Consider the following 22,074-nt stretch of genomic DNA (forward strand, 5'->3'; position numbering starts at 1 on the left):
AGCCAAGATTGGCATCTTGTTAGGAACAGCCACTGAAAGAGGTTTGGGTTAGTGTTTGAGTTAGGTGGGGTGGGTTTTAGGGAATCACCAGAGTGGGATGATATTGATGGAGACTGAGATTTGTTACCAGTCTGCTCCTGTCGGCTGTGTGGGGAGAGGGCTCAGCAAAGGAACAAATTTGCCAGCAGTATAGTCCTGAGAGAGCTGCTTCTCCAGTCCTCACCCTGAAGCCAGACAATTCAGTTTTGCCTTTTCTCCCTGGCACTTTTTGAGCTGCTGGCCCTGAGCTGGAGTCAGAGCAAGTGAGAACCTCAGTTAGTAAGTTTGTGCACAGGCCCTTGAAGAGGAACCCCTGAGACAACAGCAGCCTTGCGTGTCACCCAGACAGAATCCCTACTCATTTCCACAGCCAGATGTTTTGGAGAAATTTTTTCCCTGGCACTGGTGGTCTGGTCTGGGGAGCCTGGTATAGGGCTGGATTTCCTGGTTCCTCAGCAGGCACCTCCACAGCCCATTTTGCATCTTTGCCCCTCCTACCAATCTTGGTGTGGCTTCTTTTTTATATCCTCAGTTTAGGAGTTTCATTCAGCTAGTTTGCAGATGGTTCTCAAGGGTGGTGGTTCTGTATTTTGATGTGGTTGTGGGGAAAGGCAAGCACAGCCTTCAGCTACTCTGCCGATCTTGACCGGAAGTCCTATACACTTTCAAAGGGTGAGTCTTACAGTATGTGAAGTATATCACAATTAAAAAACACCAAACAGGGAAAATTTCATCTTATAGATACAAATATTTAGTATTTAAAATATTTATGAAGAACATACAACCAACAAAAAAGTTCAATACTTAGATTCTATAAGAAAATAGTCAAAGGAGCTGTACCGTTTCTACAGAATGAAGTAAAAAGTAGAAATTCACTTGGAAAAATTCACTGCCTCATAAATAGTAATAAAATAAAACATAGGTAAAACCCCATTATATTTCTATTAAACCAGCAAAAAATAATGTCAAACATTGCTTTGGGCATGACATGTTTTCAGTCTTTCTGGAGGATTATATGGCCACTGTAGCAAGTGCTATCAAATAGTTCACATTCTAGAACTATTTTAAGAATAACAGGAGAAAATAATAAGTGTGTAGTGAGGTGGTGGAAAATAAACACGAAGCTGATTGTGAAAAGGGCAGGAATAATTGGGAGTAACAAATGACCAACCATAGGGAACAGCTGAGCAAATAGGGCACATGAACTGTGTCAGCATGTGGATTATTCACACAGAAGAAAGCACCATGAGGACAGCAAAACATGTGTTTTGTGCTCTGGCCACACTCACGGAGAACCCGAGTCTAGTCTAGGCTCTAGTGTGAAGATACAGAAAGAGGAGTTGGGGTAGGAAGAGTTTGGAGTTTAATCTTCAGTGATTATTTTTTTCTTACATCGTTTCTATTTATATCTAATGGGACGATAGGGGGACATCTGTGAACTAGAGCACCTAATATTCCGCAGGCCCACAGATTTCAGATGTAGATCAGGACAGAATAACTGGACACTTGGAATACATGTCAGATGTTTTCCCTCCACGGTAGCCCCATCTCTTTCATGGTGTTCAGCAGGGAAGTGGAATCTCACAGTGATCAATTGAGTGACAACAAATGGAATTATGATCAAATTTTCGAGTCAGTTTATCAGGACTAGCCAGTACTCTTTAAGAATTATAGTTTACTATTCCAGGTACAAAAAAAATTATAGCAGGACACTCTGCTTGGTTTTTGTTTTGTTTTTTAAATCTAGAATTCCCAAGTCCTCAAAACAGGGGAGAATAAACTGAGGGGACATGTCCTTGCCATGGGTCCCTGAGGGAAATGAGAGTGGGATCTCTGTCTCAGGAACCTCTTAGGGTGTTAATACATACAGGGGTTTATTGAGCAATAGCCATGTACTTCCTACTCTGAAGAAAACTTGGCATGTCATCATTACATGTGTTTTCCTTTTTCGCCCTTGGTTTACACCACTACTTAAGTACCTAGCTTACTTCAACTACTACTCCATAAGCTCCTGGGGCACACGGACTATTCTCTGATTTATTATATTTCCCAAAGCACCCAGAACCCAGTATATGTACAATAATAACTGTTGAGTATGAACTCAAGACACAAGGTTGGGAGTTGGAAGAAAGACACAAAGTACAGGGCATTCAATGAGGCACCTGGCCACCCACTGGACATATGGTGAGAGGACCCATGTTCTTCGCTCCATCGTGTGTCCCAGGGCTGAAGATAGGTTGAAGGGGCCCAGAGGAAGGGAGGCTGGTGAATGTGTAGATGTGAGATTTGGCTGTCACATTGTAAAAGGAAATTTCTCCAGCCATGTAGTCTAGGAGGATGCCCACACGCCTGGGGGGCATCCTCATCTGTAGGCGGATTGGGGGAAGGGTGGACACCTGGTACTCATTTTGCTTCATCATCATCACCACCCAGTAGCCCTTCTCTGGTGACAGAGTCATGCTCCCCTTTCTGCTTATGGATGTCTTGCAGATGCCTAGGACCCACGCTGTCTTGTCTCCCACCTCCACTTCCCAGTAATGGCGGCCAGAGAGGAAACTCGGAGAGCCCAGGGCGATGATGCAGCTATCAAATCTTTCTGGATTATCAGGCATACGGTTCCACTTGTTTCCAAGTCTAACACTCTTCAGGTCATCAGAGATGATGAGGTTGGGATGAGCAGTTTCTGTATCCAGAATCACATTAACTACAGAGATAATTAGAATACCTAGTTAGGGGTCCATGGGCAACATCCCCACAGGTTCTCCCCACCTCCAGGAAACATGGGCAGGGCTGCTTTTCTGGAACACAGGGGCAGCACAGGGACGATTAAGGCCAAGGTCACTTACCTTGATCTGGGCACTTACCAGCATATGCCTGAGCACCAATCAGTTCTGGAACTATAGAGAAAAAGGAGATGAGGGGGGTGTGGGGAAATCCTGAGCATTCCCATTCCGAGGGTTAAATCTACCTTGGCCCTCACAACAAGGAAAGACAAGAACCCCTATGTTCAGGAACCTGATTCCTCTGCTTGGCTATAACCCCATTCCTTCTAGGCACCTGGGCCTGCCTTGGAGACTTTTGTGGTCTGATGAGTTGACCCCCCTCTAAGTGAATCTTGCACAGAGCCTGCGAGGGCCTGTTGTGACCTTTCTCTTGACTTTGTTACAGGTGCTTTTTTCTCTTCTAAATAATGCCCAGAAATAAATAGTATAGGGGAATATCACAATTACTCTTGCTCAGCACATATTACCACCATCATACTTACCATTGAAGGTTTCCATTCCTGAACGCAGGGTTTCTAAAGGAGAAGGGGAGCCAGAGTTAAGTTCGCCAGCTAGGGACAGATTGGGGGAGACTGAAGGCAGAGTCAGAAGGCTGTGAGAGGTGGAGAAGGGATGCCCAGGGGCTCTTGGATACATGGATCTCAGGGAGGAAGTGAGCAGGTACCTCCTATTTTCCCATGAGCCCACCTACCCAAGAAATGCTTTATGCTCTTCTCCACAAACTCTGATTTCTGGTGGAGGAGGTGGATCTTTTCTTTTACCTCTAGAGGAGTGGTCCATGGCTCAGAGACAGTCACCATCTTGGCTCTAGAAACAAAAACTGTTGTCCAGAGAGGGCTGGAGCATGGAGTGGCCCAAGCTCTCATAAAATGGAAGGGAGGTGCAACCTCCACAGGCTACACCCAGCCCAGCCTGGGCTTTGCAAACAAAGTCCTCCATGGACTTCAAATTCTAAATGACCTCTACTTTGACCATGGATTTGCATCACCTGGGGAGTTTTAAAAACCACTGATACTAACTTCACAATGAGTTTTAAGAATGGCCTTAAAATGCTTCTGATTTGAAATGTTTAGCCCAGAATTACCTATGTGAAATTAATTACACTTCCCTAGTCTTTTTCTTTCTATTGAAATAAAATGATAATTGATGAGGAAAAAACACAGTGAGATACTACTTCACACCCATTGGGATGGCTATTGTTAAGAAAAAATTGCCCTGCTCATGTAGCCCATTGGTTAGAGCATCATCCCAATACCTCAAGGTGGTGGGATCGATCCCCAGTCAGGGCACGTACAAGAGTCAGTCAGTGAGTGCATAAAGAAGTGCAACAACAAATCAGTGTTTCTCTTTCTCTCTTCCCTTCCTCTTTCTCTAAAATCAATCAAATAAAAATTAAAAAAAAAAGTGTTAGCAAGGATGTAGAGAGATTTGAACCCTTATGCATTGCTCGTGAGAATGTAAAATGGTGCAGACACTGGGAACTATTATGATGCTTCCTCAAAGAAAGAACTAAACATATAATTAGCATGAGGTAGAAAAATTCCACTTCTGGGTATATACCCGAAAGAATTGAAAGCAGAGATTCAAACACATATATCTATACCAGTATCCATAGCAGCATTATTCATAGTAGCCAAAAGGTGGAAGCAATCTAATTGTCCCTTGATGGAAGGATGGATAAACAAAATTTGGTATATACATACAGTGGGATATTAGTCAGTCTTAAAAGAGAATGAAATTCTGACACATCGTACAGCATGGATTAACCTTGAAGTCATTATGCTAAATGAAATAAGCCAAATATGGAAGTACAAATATTGTATGATTCCACTTATATGAGGTCATTAGAGGAGTCAGATTCAGAAAGACAGGAAGTAGAGTGGTGGTTGCGGGGGGTTCAGGGTGGGAGGAATGAGAGTTGGTTAATGGTGTGGGATTTCCATTTGGGAAGATGAAAATGTTCTGGAGATGGATGGTGGTGTCGCTTGTATAATAATGTAAATGCATTTAATGCCACTGAGCATACATTTAAAAATGGTTAAAATGGTGAATTTTATGTTCTGTATATTTTACCACTAAAAAAAAAAAAGATTTAAAAATTGATTCCTGGGTTGCACTCCTGAAGATTTAGCTTTAGTTCATCTGCCAGGGCCTGGATGTCAGGATTGTGTAAGGCTTCTGGGGTGATGGTAATGTCCAGCCTCCTCCCTCTGATCCCCTCCCCTGCCTGCTGGGCTCGGCGGCGCCACTCCTGGAAAGTGGTTCCCTCCCTGAGGCCACAAGCACTCTGCAGGGACAGTTTTCATGAGGTGAATTGCATCGGACACAATCATTTAGGGAGGTTTCTTAGGTAGCCACCATTAGCACGGCAGGCAGGCTGTGTTCATTCTTTCCAGTCTTTGAGCTCATGTTCTCCCTCCTGATTATACTCCTGTTTTCCCTGCACAAATCCAAAAAGGCCTTAGGTAGCTCCAGGAAATGGGAGGAGCCTGGGGAAGAGTCCCAAACTCAGGGTTGGGAACATCTCCATTCCAGGACTGGCTCGCCAAATGCTTCCTGCAGGACACCCAAGGGATCACCAGGGGACCTCTCGATACCTGTGCAGGGTGACTCCGATGTCCTAGGAGAGAAAAGAGGGAAGCGTTCCATTACCACACTCCTATGGGATGTACTGACTACTGGCCTCTCTTTCTGGCCCCAGGACATTGGCAAAACTGGGGTACCTCTCCCAATTCTAATTCTAATTCCCCGAGGTGGCAGCCTAGCTGTGGTCTGCAACATAACTGCTCCCAAGCCCTGCTGATATCCTCTGGGAGATACCAGGAGAACCCCTGGATTCTGGGCCACTCTGGGATCCTAAGAGCTTATCAAATGGGTCTGGGCATAAGAGGCATTGCACGTCACCAAGACCAAGTCCCACCCTTAGCCACAAGGACCTAGACAGAGCTGATGTCAGTGCTGGGTGTCCATGTCATCCTACTGGGCACAGTGTACCAGTCAAGGCCAGGTCCAGTCATACTCACCTGCAGAAGTTCCCATTCTGGCTGGCACTGCTTGGCCTCCAGCTCCTCTATCAGCTTGTTGAGAAAGGCAATGTCCCTGGACACTTGGGTGTCATATGTCTCCCTGACCTTGCCAATGGTCTGGCCCAGCTCCTCCAGCCAGGCCACAAAGAGCTGCTCTTGCTGCTCCAGAAAGCGGTGCAACTTCTCCAACTGGTACCTGACTCTCTGCTTCTGGACTTCAGTTTGTTTCTGGGAACAGGAAACAGGGAGGTGTAGGTGTCTGTGCTGTAGGGTGGATGTGTGCCCAGGGAATCCCCAGAAGCCCACCTCCTGGAGGTAGATGAGAGGTAGGCTCCCTCAGCCTCCTAGAGGCTTGCATCCCAGAGCAGGAGGCAAAATGGACCAGAACCTTTCACAACAGACTGAGGGTGAAAGGGACTGGCTCTTGGAAAGTGCCCTAAAACCTATTATAGATTAAATTATGTTTTCTCTAAAATTCATATATTAAATTTCTAGCCCCCAGTACCTGAGAATATAGTCTTATTTGGAGGCAAGGTTTTTGCAGATGTAATTAGTTAAGATGAGGGCATGCTGGAGTGGGGCAGGCCACTGCAGTGGGGAAATTTGGGCACGGGCATGCACACACACACACACACAGAGAACACCATGTGAAGAGACACAGGGAAAAGACAGACGTCTACAAGTTGAGGAGAGAGGCCTGGAACATGTCCTTCCCTCAGGGCCCTCAGAAGGAACCAACCCTGCCAAGATCTTCATTTCAGACTTCTAGCCTCCAGAACTGCCAAAGAATAAATTTCCGTGGTTTAAGCTACCCAGTTGGTGGTACTTTGTTACAGCAGCCACAGAACACTAAGATACCTGATGTCACCTTCTTCCTTCCTTAAAAGCCAGTGTGAGGATGGCATATACCTGGGGTTATAAATGGACAAGATTATGACCACCAAGCTCTCCAGAAGGGAAACTTCTCTCCACTCCCTGTCCCCTGCCCCAAGTGATGGCATGCAGAAGGTTCTCAGTATGGCTCTGAATGGGGTTGTCAGTCCGTTTATTTGAATGTAAGTGAACTTGACTTCCACTACCATTGCACACTGGTCAACCCGTGGCTGTACTGCCTTGTTTCTTATCATCACGGGGAGCTTCTGTGGAGAGGTGAAGTGGCCCTAGAGCACCTTTTCCTTCTCCCGAGAAGGGCAAGGGCCCTTCAGATGCACTAAGACTGGACTTAAGAAGTCTCCTCATTATTGGCTTAAGAGGACAGGACTGACTCCTGTTCTTTTGAGCCAAAAATGCCTCCTCACTTTTTGATGTTGTTGGCAGTAACATTGACTTGTTTTAAAGGACAGGTCAGTTGTCTTGTTTAGTGGCCTGTATCCTAAAATTGTCTGAAAATGTTGCTTATGATTAAATTCAGGCTAAGCACTGTGGGCCAGAGTACTACATATTTAATGCCGTGGTCTTCCTAGCACATCTCATGGGGAGGCAAAGAGTTTTCTAGTTTGTCCATTCCCATTATTGCAATACTAGGATCAGTCACTTGATTAAGGAAGTGTCTCTCTCTCCACTGTAATATACATCATTTCCTTTATAGTTATTAAGTAATTTGGGGAGTATACTTTGAGAGTATGTAAATATCCTGTACTCTAATGATCTAAAAATTTTAGCATTCATTGAAGATTCCTGTTGGTGTCAATTTTTATATTGGTGGTTGTATAATGAAAATTTCTAATTCAGTTATTCTTCTATACTTGTTTTAGCTGGCATGATGCTATAAAGAAGAGCTTTTCCTTCCCCTTACTTATGATTAAAATTTTTTTTTGATTATTGAAAAAAGGAGAAGTTCCGAAAATAGCATCTTGTTTCCACGGTGGCCTGTGTTGCTCTGACCTCTTTGCCTGTTTCCCATTGTGATGTGATGGGTCCCAACAAAAGTTTGGAGCCCAGAGGAGGAGATGGGATCCAGCCAACAGAAATGAATCAGATAAATCAAGGCTCTGGGGGTAGGTGCCTTCACTTGCAGGTAAAATGGAAGCAGTTTACACATCCAAAGGCTGCACGTCAGCTCCACAGAGGAAGGCCAATAATTTGTGGCATTGCAAAACCATCGTTTTAAAGAAAATGTGTACTTTAACCATTTGAGTTTTAAAAATCAGTATTGTTTTTGTAAAAAATTAAAATAGACAACAACCACGATAAAAGCAATAAAGAAAAGTATTCAAGTTGAAAAGTCTCTCCTTCCTTTTTGTCAATCCCATCCCTCAGCCACAGCCGCCGGTATTGGTTTCTCTAAACCATTCTGTGATGAGTGTGAGAAAGTGTAACAGTGGCCTTGGAGATGCCCCTCCCTGTGGTGGTCGGTCCCCCTCTGCAGGGATGAGCTCATCTTTGGACACCTGTTACCTTCCTGCCCCTGGCCCTGCAGGGGCAGTTAATTCTAAATATGTGATTAGCTCTGCTTCCCTATGAATCAGAACAGAACCTCAGGGACCCCTGTTTATGCTCTGTCCCCTCCCTCCTTCTGCAGGGGTGAACCTGGGTAAAGACTGGCCATAGAACACCCTTGGCCTTACCAGGTAGTTCGCTGTGTTCTTATCCCCCTGAGATCTCTGCTCCTCTCCAGATTTTCTCAGTTCCTTCAGATGCTCCAGCTGCTTCTGAATTTGATCCTGGATGAAGAGCACTTGGTGAAGCTTAAACTTGTCTCCTATTATGTTTGGTTGGTACCAACACTAGAGGGGAAAACCTGCTTTGGGAAATAAAGCTGAGGGTGTGCAGCCAAGAGCAAATTGAGGGGAGCCCAGGAGAGAATGAATCCATCACACCAAGGGAAGCAGAAACAAGGAAAAGAAATTCCTGATGACCTTGTGAGCACCTGGATTCAGCCATACCTGAAGTGAGGCCCTTGGACCTCTGAGCTACATGAAGTGATAAATTCTCTCTGTGCTATCCTGATTTGTATTGTGTTTTTGACATTTATAGCTCAAGAATGGTGACTAATGCACCAACCTCCTAGAGTCATTGGGAAAATGAAGCAAGCCCCCGCATGTCCAAGTGCTCAGCAGAGAAGGGCCCCCAGGCAGGAAGCCCTACCTTGTATTCCAGGGCAGCTTCTTCAATGGGGCGTACCCAGTGGCCTCGGTGCTCCTGACTCAGGCTGCAGATGAGGCAGATAGGTTCCCCATGGTCCTCACAGAAGAGCAAGTGGGCCTGATTCTTGTGACGCTCACATTGTGGCAGGGGCTTAGGGCTCAGGCAGGCCATCAGTAGGCCCTTCTGCTGCTCAAGGCCTCCAGAGTTCTTCATTGGGAGGGAGGCCTGGCACCTGGGGCAGCTGGACAAGCAACCACCCAAAGTCTTGGGATCCCTAGAAGCAATGGAGCAGCTGCAAGAATTGTGCACACAAGTGCCACCGACTGGGTCTCCTTCCTGGGCACGGCAAAGGGGATGCACAGCTTCATCCTGTGGCCTTCTTAGGGCCACGGCAGTGGAAAAATCTCCTGAGTGACAAACCCAAGATGTTACAAAGCAGTGATGCAAAAGCACAGGAGAGAAAGAGCCCACACCTAAGACACATGAGCTCTCTGTTAGACTGTGGCCACTTCCTAGCTTGTCCTCCTCTGATTTCTGTCCAGTAAGGCAACAGACAAGTCCCTGGTACTAAGAGCTAAGGGCTAGATCTCATGACGGTCCCAAGACCTGGAATTCTTGGGTACTTACCCTAACGAAAGGCCTTTTGCTATAAATTCTATGCCTTCTTCCCACACATATACTGATCTAACAGATAATATAAAGACAGCAAGACATTTTGACCAGTGTTTGCTTTACCACATAAAACCACCCAGGCTACTCGTGACTCGAGTGGGTACTCCTGGGGGACCCTGACTGGCTCACAGCCAGACCTCCAGCTCCTAGCAGCGTCCCTGGGACATGGTAAGCCTTTGGGAAGTGTGTGTTGAATGAAGAAACAAATGGACCACTTTTCACACCCAGGTTCAGGAAGTATTCAATGAAAGTAAAGAAGGGGACTTTGAAAGGCTAAAGGGTATAACCTGCCATGATGACATACAGCTCCGATTAGCTCTGCCCCAAGACCATAGCACAACTTCACGGAGCAGAAATGACAGGGGCTCCAAGAAGAGATAGAAACACAACCCACTGATGCCCTCCCACCACCGCCTCTCACAGGGCCCCAGAAATTTATAAAATATCTGTGAGACTGCAAGAGGCCACATAATAACCATTCTCCCCTCCTTCCCTTGTGGTACAATTGATTGCTGTCCATATGGCTGCTCCCCCCGACTCAACCCTGCCCCAAATAAAACTACATTTCTCAGTTTCCTTTGCAGTGAGTTGCGGCCACTTGACTACATTGTGGCTAAAGGGATATAAATGGAAGTGTCATGACCAGCTTCTAGAAACTTCTGGAAACCTTCCCTAAGTGCTACTATTCTCCTTTGTCTCTCTATCTTGCTTCCTGGAATGAGGATGCCACCATTTGAGACCATGAGCTTGAAAGCAAATTTGATGAGCAGAAGAGCAGCAGGAGCCTGGATTCCTGGCCCATGTGGCAGCTACCACATCTGCCTCAGACCACGTATGTATCATTTGTGTGGAAGAGGAACAAACTTCTATCTTGTTTCAGTTACTGTTATTATGGTGTTTCTGTCATTCAAAACCCAGCATAATCCTAATTTCTGCCTCCTTAGTATAAAAGAGACCTGGGGTTTTGGCCAACAGCTCTCCTCCCTGAGAGGCAAATGGTGGATTCCTGGTTCCACGCCATATGGCCATAGGGCTATTGAGAAAAGGGGATGTTTTTACCCAGTCTTTCCCATGTGCTCAACCTGGGATCCATGAAGTCCTTGGAATTCTAAAGCAGGATTTCAGAGTGTGTAAGAAATAACTAACTGGCATTTAAGGCATCATTTTGTGAAGCTATGCATATGTAGGTTTTTTTCAGGATTCACAGCCTCCTACAGATTCTCAAAGGGTTGGGGACCTCAAGGGGGCACCCAGGGATCCAGTAACATAAATACAATGGGAATAAAAGACGGTTTGTGGAGGAATATCTACACAGGTCACCATTCCTAAGGATACCAGGTCATCTGGATTCCGGGGTCCTTTCTTACCTGAAGATGGAGGGACTCCTGGCTTTAAAAGCTCACTGCCTACCACCTCTCCCAAGGTCCCAGGGGTCTCTGGTCCCTCATTTGTATTTTTCTCCAAAGGTGGTGTAGATTCTGGATGCTCCCAGGTCTTCTCATCTCCAGCCAATGACATATTGGAAAGCATATTTTTGAATGCTTCCCCATCCAGGGTCACAGAATGTTCTGGATTTCTAGAGCATTTCTCCAGAGCTGTGGTAGCCCCTACATCCAGAGTGGCCACTCTGTGGAGGATAGCTGCTGAGTCAGGATTCTTACTTCTCATTTTCTCTTGAGGCAGAAGAGTTCCTGGATTGGGCAGTTCTCTCTCTCCTGAAGAAATGGTAAATTCAAGACTTTTGGGTCGATTCTTTTTTGAAGGTACATATGCTTCAGATATCTTGCATTCTTTTCTGCCTGGGGACCCAGCAAATGACCCACTGGAAAGTCCTTGGAGTCTTCCTGCAGAGCTGGCATTCCTGCGTAGCCTGACGCTTGAATTGCTCCCCTTCTCCCCTTGTGGCTTGCCTGGTAATGGACTTTTCCTGGAAGACAGAGTCACACTCCTGGGGCCTGGCTTGCCCTGAACATCCAGGCCCTCTGAGCCCTTCTGATCTCTCCGTTTACCCTGAGGCTTCTTCTGGGGCCCCTTCCCAGCCTCAGGCTGGCTGGGTGCCCCATCACCACTTTGCTGCTGCCTGTCACCTTCCAGGCCATCTGGTATCCTCAGGCTTTTGGGCTTATTCTCCCCAGATGAACAAGACACTGCCCAGCAGTCAGTGCCACTTTCTTGTATTGGATATTCTGAAAAGGCAAGGAGATGCAAAGGCATGAAAAATGTCAGGTGCTCAGGCCAAGGGCTGGGGGAAAAGAGAGAGGAGAGAATCCACACAGAAATTGGAAAAGTTCCAGCCCTGGCTGGTTTGGCTCAGTGGGTTGAGTGCCAGACTGCAAACCAAAAGATTGCTGGTTCAATTCCCAGCCAGGGCACATGCCTGGGTTGCGGGCCAGGTCCCTGGTAGGTGGTGCGCGAGAGGCAACCACACATTAATGTTTCTCTCCCTCTCTTCCACCCTTCACCTCTGTCCAAAAATAAATAAATTAAATCTTAAAGTAAGAGAGAAAAGTTCTGAATATTCTAGACAATAGCAGTCAATTACCATTAAATGAAAACATACTATTTGCTGTATATTTTTCAAATAGTGCTTTCAAACTTTTTAGGCAGGAGAATTTATTTCCAATATGAGAATTCCAAAAACAGAATTCTTCATACATAAAATAAATAAAACCCTACTTATTGGTTTGAATTTGTGTGTGATTATAAAATCAATAAATAAAGAATTCACTTATAAAATCAATAAATAATTAACAGGCATATTGCTTCTTGGCCTTTTGGCTAAGATCAAGTGTAGTATCTGTTCTTATCAGATAAACTGGTATGTCCTCTACCCAAGGACAATATATTAAATGGATTCTTGGAATTAGGAGATGGGGTAGGGGCTTGCTCTGTCTACTCCACGCATCGACCTGGTATTGCAATACTTCCATGTAGTGCACCCGCTCTGGGGGAAGTAGCTTCCCTTGCTTACTATTCAGAGCAGCCAAATAGTGGTAATCATTGAAGTGGGTGATGGGTACAAAGAGGCTTCATCCTAGTACCCTCTACCCCTGAGTATGTTTGAAAATCTATATTTAAAGGTTTTAAAGGAAGAAAAGAAACCCTTCCACACAGAAGAGGACAGCACGAATGTGTGCCTGTAGATCTTGACATTAGACATAGTAGAGAAGGAAAATCTCTCCTGAAGATTTGTAAACACAAGCGCTCTTTCAGGTGTCTGCTCCAAATCTCATTATTCATGTAGTCCGAAAAACCTCAAAAGGGTAACTTTATTTGAAGAGGGCGCTAGGTGGCACCGCCCCTGACAGTTAGGGTGAGCAGAATTTCCACACTGCTGTGTGATAGATTGGAAAGTTGTTAAGAGAGTAAATCCTAAAATTCCCATTTACTATATGAGAAGATGGGTGTTAGCCGAAACTATGTGGTAACCATTTCACAACATATGTAAATCAGACCATCGTGCTGTATGTATGCCTGAAACACACAGTAATATATGTCAATCATTTCTCAATAAGACTTGATAAAAAGAATCAAGGTGTTTGGCATAAAAATTTGAAATCAGGTTATGAAAGACAGTTACAACTTCAGAAAGTAATTTATATCTGTTTTTCCCTTTGGTTTCATGAGGTGAAGAAAACCCTAACTCCCACAGATAAGTGAGTGTAAATGGTAGTGAAAAAAAATCCTTGAAATTTCAGGGTACTGTTTAGTAAAATAGAAATGACAGGAAAGGCTCAGTTCCAAGATTTACATAAAGAGGAGTTCAAGGTACAGTATGAGCTGTCACACTGGTAGCCTTCAGTATTTTAAAATTTGGTTACTGATACATTTTAATGAATTTGTTAGGTTTTTTAAGTTAAAAAATTAATAAAATTGGAATCAAGTATTTGATAATATTCTAAATAATCCCTGAAATTCCACCCTGGGATATAACTTGAAAACTGCTACTCTAATAAAGAAATGAAGATAACCTGTAATTAGCATCTTAATACTTGGTTTGAGGAAACTCTTATTAAAGTTATTTTATTTTTATTTCTCCAAAAGTTTTTCTTCTTAACGATTTTACCCATTTATTTTAGAGAGGGGAAGGGAGGGAGAAAGAGAGGGAGAGAAACATCAATGTGCAGTTGCCTCTCATGTGCCCCCTCTTGGGGCCCTGGCCCGCAACCCAGGCATTGGCGCCCTGACCAGGAATCGAACCAGCGACCCCTTGGTTCACAGGCCAGTACTCAATCCACTGAGTCACACCAGCCAGGGCAAATTATTAAAGGTATTTTAAAGTTGTTTAAAACACTTTGCTGTTGGCTTTGTAGGAAAACGTAAGTTACCAAAGATGGCTTAAGAACTGGTGAGAAACCCTGAACTTGCTAATGACCAGATTTTGGAACATGAAAAAAGTAATTTAAAAATTCTATTCATCAAATGAATCCAGTTTCAGATTACAATTGGTTTAGTGCTATCATTAGTTCAAAGAGCAGAGAATTTTATGTTACTTAAACTGTTCTACCACAAAGAAACACATGAAAAGCATTTCTAATGTATTCTCAAAGTGTATAAATTGAAGAAAAATTAAAACACCAAAGGATATTTTAAAAAACTGACCATGTGTTAGCCACCCCCAAATCTTTAAAATGTCTTTGAAAGCAGAAATCAGAAAGCAGAAATAGGCCACAGTATTTGATTATAATACAACAGAATCAGAAAGTACAGCAAAAGGGTAGCAGAGGAAGGAGAAGAAAGAGAAGAGAGAAAAGAGAAAGAAGAAAAAGTCAGGCAGGGAGGGAGGGAAGAAAAAAAAAAGAAAAAGGAGAAAGTCTTCTTTGACAATTTTAAAATGACCTTTGTAAAATGTGTTAAAGAAGAACTCAAAACTGAAATTAGTTAACAATGGAAAGATCACCTAGAAACCCTGTTAATACGATCAGTTAGCAAGCCATTTTTGCTCACCCAGATAGTTGTCTGTGCACAGGTGTTCGTCACAAACGACGTGAGGAATTCTTTGACATCAGGCATCTAGCTCCTGCCTCTCCTGATCCTTCCCTGAGTCGGAAACCCCAGCTGCCTACTTCCTTCCCCTGCCCTTTTTAAGCCATTGGGAGCCTTAGCCTTACTAATCCAGCTCCAAAGACTAGAGCAGAGAAAGGGCCTTGTTTGGCAAACTCACTAGCGTCTTGGTAGACCCCAGACTCCTAGTCTCTAAGATAGAGTGCTCGTTCTTGCACCTTCCACCCCACCTCAAGAACAGCTAGCAGAGGAGGGGACATGGGGTCTGCTTACCTGGACCAATCGCCCTGTGGAGCTCCTCTGCCAGGAGGTGCTGGTTGATGGCCCTCAGGACCTGCAGTGTCAGCCGCACCGCACACTTCTCCCCGTAGTGGGTGAGCATCAGAGTGGCCAGCTTCACTGGCCTGGCTGTCTGGAGCTGGCCTCGGGGTATCCGAGGATGCTCCTTCTCCAAGCTGGTATTTTGCAGCTTGAACTTGAACTTCTCAAAGTCATAGGGCACCAGCTCTTCCAGGGAGTACAACAGATGGTCACTAGGGGTCTTGGCCATGGTGTTGACCAGGAGAAGTTAGAGCCAGCTCTCTGGCTTCTGGGAGGAGGAAAGGTCCTCTGTCCTGGAGCCCAGGGTGTAAGTGAGAAGAACTTGTGAAATAACGGAAAAGGCACAGGAAATGCTTTGTGCTTTGGTGAGAGCTGAGACTGTAAGAGGTGATTGGTGGCTTGTGTTCTCTTTATCCCAGATTCAGACACTTTTCCAGCTGGGAGGGCTTGATGCCTGCCACACACGTGGTCTTCCAGTGCCCCAGCTCTCATCTCCAAGGGCTAGACTGTCGGGCTGTGGGAAAGCCTGTGAAGGAGCGTCGGGAATCGGATTCCAGCCTCTTGATCTTTGGGCAGGCATTCAGATGCTTCCCTCTTTCCTACTTTCAGGATTCGGGGGTGGGAACAGATTCCCTGGTCCCATACTGGAGACGACCATGATGAGGGTCAGCCCCTCTGGCCAACTGTTCTCCTCTAGACTCTTGGGTTTTATTGGCCGTCCAGAGCCAATAGTTGGGGAATAGGGAGCAGTAAATACAGTCCTGCAAGCTTTGTGGTTCTCTGCCCAAGAAGGCAGGCAAGGCCAGAGGGCATGGCCAGGAGGCAAGCCCTGGTGTCACCTCTGTTAATGTAATTCCAATTGTCTGGTGGCACCAGCAACACGAGGGCTTCATAGTGCTATGCTCGGGACCACCATCCTCATTTGTTTGTTCCCAGGGCTGACTCTGCTCTGGCTTCCTGGGAGCATATCCAAGAGAGAGAACACTCATGTATGCACACTCACAGGAGGCATATTCTGAACACCATGTCAGGATGCCGGAGAAACAAGGTTAAAAAAGGCACAGGCGTCCTTTGGAACTCACAGCCCATTGCCCCATGGGGGCTCATGGCAGTTGTACAACCATGAGGTCAGGGTGAACTGGCCTCTTCCTCAGTTAACTGCTTCTGTCTTTCTGCATAACACAATTTTTATCCCCAGCTTTTTGTTTTGAAAATTTTCAAACCTACAAAAAAGTTGAGAGCATAAGTACAATGAACTCACATAAATCCTTTCCTTGGATTCACAAACTGTTAACATTTTATAGTATTTGGTGATGTTCTCTTTGCTCTCTTTCTCACATTCATGCACCACTTCTTTTGTTTTGAACCATTTGATAATACATTGAAAACATTATCAGATATCACTCCAAGTACTCTAGATATCCTAAATACTATGGACAAGGATACAAGTCTATTATTTCAAATAATCAAAATACAGTCATTACACTCAGGAAATATAACATTGTTAAGTCAAATTCCCTCAACTGTCTTGATAATGTCCTTGACGACTTTTTTTCTTCAGCCCGGGCCCCGGTCAGACATCATGCATTGCTTTTAGTTGTCGTGTCTCTATAGGCTCCTTTCATCTAGAACACTTTCACACTTCCCTGCTCTTTTTAAAAAAGATTTTATTTATTTATTTCCAGAGAGAGGGAAAGAGAGGGAAGCATCAGTGTGAGGTTGACTCTCACGCCCCCTACTGGGGACCTGGCCCGCAATCCAGGCATGCGCCCTGACTGGGAATCGAACTGGCGATCATTCGGTTCACAGGCCAGCACGCAATCCACTGAGCCACACCAGCCAAGGCCCTGCTCTTTTTGATTCTTTGAAAATATTAATGTTTTTAAAAAGTCTATTCGAAGCAGAATGTTTCTCAGTTTAGATTTGTGTGATTGTTTCCTCATGATTAGACTGAGGGTCCATTCAGGCATCCTTGAGATCTCTCCATTGTAAAGGGACATTTTTCTTTGTAATTAATTAGTAATCTGAGCAGAAATGTCTGGTTCTCCCACCATTTTTCATCCCATGGTTTTAGCATTCATTGATGATCCTTTCCTAAATCATTGGGTATAATGGTGGTTGCAAAATGGTGATATTTCTAGCACTTAGATTATGACTTACAGTCCATATTCTGGGTTAACCTTTGTCTTTCTCATGGCATTTTTGGTTTACAGATATTTCGTTGGTAATGTAGTTACTTTCTAACAGTGCTTACTCTATAAAGCACAGCTTGCTTTATATCCATTCTCTCCCAGAATTTCTGCAGCTCCCCTTCATGGCAGGATTCATCACCCCATTTACAGACAGAATTAGTGGCTTCGTAACTTGCCCACAGCCAGGATTCAAACCCACTCTATTAGCCCCTTTGCAATGTTGTCTCCCTGCATGATAATTTTACTATGCATCTCTAAATGTCACATTTTTTAGCTGACCACTGAAGTTCAAAATGGGCCTTACTGACCACTCCCACAGGTCAGTGACAACATTCTGATACCTGGCTGAACAAACCACCCCGTGTATGACCAGCCTGAGATCAAGGCTTCAATGAGTTCTGGTTGATTGAATTTATCTTATTGTCCAATTGGCTTACGTGTTTTGTATTTTACAGAGTAGTCAGTGCTTTTGGTGTGACAGCTGCCAATACCCTGTTCTCTGGATCCTGCTGAAAAAATAACCACCAACCCAACATTTTCCCTAAAATGCACATTTCTGGTGCCAATGTCAGACTGTAAAATTCTCAGGTTGGTCAGCAGGGTGTTGACTGGGGTGTCTCTAGGACCAGGACCAGTGCAAGATTATGGAACACAGCGACCTCCCACTGCTGACGCAGAATGATGAAATTATGTGATGATTGCAGAATCCTTTGTGTTTCTTGGATCTCTGACCCTGTCTTGACTGGCCAGGAAACTCTTCTGAGCTGAGACTAAATCACCTATGACAGAACTGGACAGGACGCTGGGCTTTCCAGTCTCTTTTGCAATTGCAGTGACATCTTCTGCAATGGGCAATTCTGAGGAAGGCACTTCTTGAAAAGTGATGTTTTGATGTCACTGAGGCATTTCTAGGTGAAGAGAGGCTCATGAAGCTTTCATTTTTTAGGCTCCAGTGAGTTTTTACAATGAAGAAATGTGAAAATAGGTTTATAGTTCTTGGGGTGCATTTTAAATCTTTAACAATTAGAGTGGAATGTCAAACTCTTATTTCCTGTATGTCTGGGACTTATGTGTGCCCTTTTTAGGGACAGCTTGACAAATCAAAGTCCAATGCAGCTGCTGCAAAGGGTCCAAACTCTGCTCTTATTCCTAAGCAGTGTGCAGCGGAGATACCCCAGCCTTTACCCCATTCTTGGTCATCAGCGGTTTCACTTTCTACTGTGGCAGGATAGTAAGAAGCTAGGGAAATTCCTTGACAAGTGGAGGAAGGGGAACTGAGACAAAATAATTAAACAAGGCCAAAGGATTTGAGCAATTTACAGTCAGCTAGTGAATCACAAGATGTTATCTTCCCTAACCAAGAACACTTAGGAGCAAATATTTTACACATTCCAGACTTTCCTGGGACAGAACAGCCTAGGTCCCAGTCCCTCTTCAATGATGTTCTTGATAATGTTCTTTAAAAATGAAACTAACCAGAAAGTAACCCCTGGCCCCTCTATATGCACATTTTGGTGAATTAACATATTGAAGGACACACCTGAAAACCTAGTGAATATTCTGTTGAGACCCTAGACCTCCTCTAGGATTCCAGCCAGCCAAAGAAGATAAATCTCAAGACAAAGGACACACGATGTGCTCTCTCACCCATGCCTTGTATCTCTGCTCTTTTCCTCCTAAACTGTAAGGGACCTCACGAGACCTGCAATCAGAGGAGCAGCAGGCAGTGGCAGCTCGTCCTGAGCTTACCCCTTGAACCTGTCTGCAAAGCTCTCTTTGTCTCTGACTTCCCAGGGAGCTCACTCTGTCACTATTTTATTTCTCAGTGAGTCAAAGCGGCCCCACCTGCTGCTCTCCTGCTGCTGCTTCTACCTTAAGCCCTTCCTTTGTTCCACTGTCCCCAGCTTTAATAAACATACCTTCAAAACCACCTGGACTCCTGTAGTGAAATCTTTCCTACACAAAGTGAAGAACCCACACACTACTGGCGGCCCAAGGTAGACCGTCTCCTGGCCCAGACCCTGTCCAGTAAGACCACTACATTCATTTTTTTGCATCATTTTGTGATTTTCAAATCAATATGTATTTTTATAAGAAAAAGATAGTTTTTAAAAAGTATTTTATAATTACCTTAGCCTTCCAGGTGCTATCAATCCTGTTCCCCCAACCATCATGATAAAGGATGTCTATGAAGTATTTAAATATGATACATATCTGCCATTGAGAACATGGAAACAACTGCTGGGAAGATCATGGAATAGTCCCCGTGTTAATCAGGAGTTGAAAATAATGGATCCCCATTGTGACATGAACTCTCCGTTGCCCCCAGTATATTGAGTTTTAAGGAAGATATCTGAGACTTTGAGGGGCCAATCAAGTTCCAAGTGAATTTCAGCCAAGGAATCTACCACTGAGAAACATACTTGCAACTGTGCGCAGGGCAAACTGATTTCCGGGGCAACCTACAACCTCCTGAGCAGGACGGAAACCCAGGGAGAGGCAGCCAGCTTCCCAAAGCGAGGTTCAGGGGGTGGCTGTGCCCTGTCGAGGTGGTGCAGTACTGGGATCTGAATATGTCCCCTTCCGCCCACATCCGGTTCGCGGTTTGGGGACGGGAAGGCGCCATCTGGGCGGGTGTCCAGCTCAGCAGCACCTCCCTGGGGACCCAGCTCCGAGGGGAAGCGGCTCGAGGTAAGAGGGGGGTTGCTTACAGGAAGAGCCGTCTGAAAATAAAAGGGGAAGTGTCAGCGCAGAGCCCCAAGAGGCAGGCAGGCGCTGGAGCCGAGGCGCGCCCCGCGCGCTGCGTCTACCTGGCCCTGCGGGGTCTGCTCGAGGTCGGGGAAGCTCCGCGAGGCGCGACCCTCCCCCGGTCAGCTGCCCCTACTTCTCTGCCTCGGTCCTCCCCGCGGCGCCTACACCGGCTCCGGCGGCTCCCTAGGGGCCCAGGGAGTGCACGGGACAAATCAGACAAATCAGAGGACAAATCAAATGGAGTGGGCCCCCCTCCGGCCTGCGTCCTGGGAGGGCGCTGGGCCGCCTCCGCGTGGATGGGCTCGGCGGCCCCGACAACCTAGCGCGGGTCCTCGTCAAAGCGGCGTCACGCTGGCGCGGAGGAGGAGCGGTCGCTGCGGCTCGTATCCGGAACAACCGCGGGAAGTGGGTTCGGCTGTGCCTTGGCGCCTCCGACCTGCGCGGAGGCGGTGACCCCAGATCCCTCCGGCCTTTGTGAACCCGTAGACTCTTTCACCGAGGGCGGAGCACGTAACCGCTCACCTCTGTGCTAGGGGTGAGGGTGGTCCGTCAGGTAAGGTTACTGCCCCAAGGGGCTCGTCTCAGGAGAGGGGAGGGTAGCGATAATTTCCAGTCATGGTAAGAGCTGTGAAAGAAATGGGTCCTTTATACCAGCGGTCCCTAACCTTTTTGGCACTAGGGACTGGTTTCGTGGAAGACAATTTTTCAGGGGTGGGGGGAGGCTATGGTTTCTGGATGATTCAAGTGCATGACATTTACTGTGCATTTTATTTCTATCATTATTACATGGTAATGTATAATGAAATAATTACACAACCCACAACATGCTAGGCTTAGCACTGGGCTTACCAAAACTGTGACTGAGACGAGCACGCAGTGCGGGAAAGAGGTGTGGACCGAAGTGGTAAATAAAATGAGTGAGCCACCCGGGCTAACCTAAGTGTCAGATTCTGATTTAAAGCCTGGCACCAGATAGCCACAGCTTGCCACTTGCCACTCACTGATAGGGTTTTGACAGGAGTCTGCAAGCAATTGATTTATTATGGTCTCTGTGCAGTCACACCTCTCTGCTAATGATAATCTGTATTTGCAGTTGCTCCCCAGTGCTAGCCTCAGCTCCGCCTCTGGTCATCAGCATTAGATTCTCATCCGGAGCAGCAACCTAGATCCCTCACATTCGCAGTTCGTAGAGAATCTAACGCTGCCCCCGATTCTACAGGAGGTGGAGCTCAGGCAGTAATGCCAGAGATGGGGAGCAGCTGTATGTACAGGTGACGCTTCGCTCGCTTGCTGGTCGCGCAGGTAGTTCACCTCCGTCAGTGTGGCCCGGTTCCTAACAGGCCACGGACTAGTATCAGTCCGTGGCCCCGGGGGCTGGGGACCTCTGCTTTATACCAACACCAGCTCGGCCATCTCGGTTTTCAAACACTTTCCCTAGGAACCCTAGAGTACAGATTCTCTGAAAGCTTCTCTGAATCATGGTTCCTTTGGGAAAATCTAGTTAAATGCCATGTTCCATAAGGATAATGGTAGAAAAGAGTATATGCACTTACAGCTGTGTTTATCATTTAAGGGTGTTCATGGAAGTCCCAAAGTCCACCTGGGGGAACCTAGCAGGGGGAACTCTAAGCATAGACCCCCACATCAGCCAGAGTAGCCCCTACTTTTTTTTTTTTTAACTGTTTTGCGTATCTCATCTTCAAGTGAGGTTTTCGAAGTGTACTGGGTGGGGGCAAGGGTGGTGGAACACCCAGCTAGATGGTCTATCTGTATTTCCAGTTACAACATTCTATTTAAGTCCTTCCCATTGAAGCAGGCAAATTAGAATAGGGAACAAAGGCCTCAAGTTCTCCCCCTCCCCTTTCCTGTCCTGGCTGGAACATCGCAGCTGTGACCTTCGCTGATCACCTGTTTCCCCTCTCCAATTTCCTGTAATTGAGAGGACCAAAAGAAGTTGCTATCTGGAGAGGAGAGACAAGAACAAGCCACGTCAGTCACCTCACCAGTGTCAGAAGCAGGAGGCCACCCTACCCCCCCCTTGCCCATGTTTAATAAAAACCTTCCACCCAGACCCCACGTGCATGTCTCATTGTCTGAGGCGGCCCACTCTCACTTCTTGAGTGTATACTATCACTTTAATAAATTTACTATACTTTGCTAAATCCTTCCATCAAGCTCTTGTTCTGTGACAAGAACCTG

General features: G+C 45.7%; 1 protein-coding gene, 1 long non-coding RNA gene and 1 other non-coding gene across 3 annotated transcripts; 2 read left to right on the forward strand and 1 right to left on the reverse strand.

The window, feature by feature from the left end:
• Window positions 1-834: 834 nt before the first annotated feature.
• Window positions 835-15,265, reverse strand: MEFV (MEFV innate immunity regulator, pyrin). Its single transcript, XM_024553276.3, has 10 exons — window positions 14,885-15,265; window positions 10,975-11,793; window positions 8,936-9,342; window positions 8,416-8,511; window positions 5,846-6,076; window positions 5,420-5,442; window positions 3,514-3,629; window positions 3,305-3,337; window positions 2,904-2,936; window positions 835-2,743 (listed from the first exon to the last, which is right to left on the reverse strand). Exons 1-10 carry the CDS (start codon window positions 15,159-15,161, stop codon window positions 2,190-2,192), a joined length of 2,589 nt encoding a protein of 862 aa, XP_024409044.2. The 5' UTR covers window positions 15,162-15,265; the 3' UTR covers window positions 835-2,189.
• LOC112298524 (U2 spliceosomal RNA) lies at window positions 12,366-12,551 on the forward strand. The gene has a single exon (XR_002974161.1). It is a non-coding gene; the product is annotated as a U2 spliceosomal RNA (small nuclear RNA).
• Window positions 15,266-19,632: 4,367 nt separating the features above from the next.
• Window positions 19,633-21,946, forward strand: LOC128781400 (uncharacterized). Its single transcript, XR_008427371.1, has 2 exons — window positions 19,633-20,428; window positions 21,095-21,946. It is a non-coding gene; the product is annotated as an uncharacterized lncRNA (long non-coding RNA).
• Window positions 21,947-22,074: the final 128 nt, after the last annotated feature.

Source organism: Desmodus rotundus, chromosome 1, assembly GCF_022682495.2.
Source record: "Desmodus rotundus isolate HL8 chromosome 1, HLdesRot8A.1, whole genome shotgun sequence".
Taxonomy (NCBI): domain Eukaryota; kingdom Metazoa; phylum Chordata; class Mammalia; order Chiroptera; family Phyllostomidae; genus Desmodus; species Desmodus rotundus.

Bases quoted from the DNA above. Each gene is read 5' to 3' on its own strand.
- MEFV (XM_024553276.3), bottom strand. From the start codon at position 15,161: ATGGCCAAGACCCCTAGTGACCATCTGTTGTACTCCCTGGAAGAGCTG. The intron at 6,077-8,415 runs GTAAGGCCAAGG...TCCTGTTCCCAG, and splicing joins AGAACACAGCGAACTACCTG to AAACAAACTGAAGTCCAGAA. The intron at 2,937-3,304 runs GTAAGTATGATG...TTTTCTCTATAG, and splicing joins AGGAATGGAAACCTTCAATG to TTCCAGAACTGATTGGTGCT.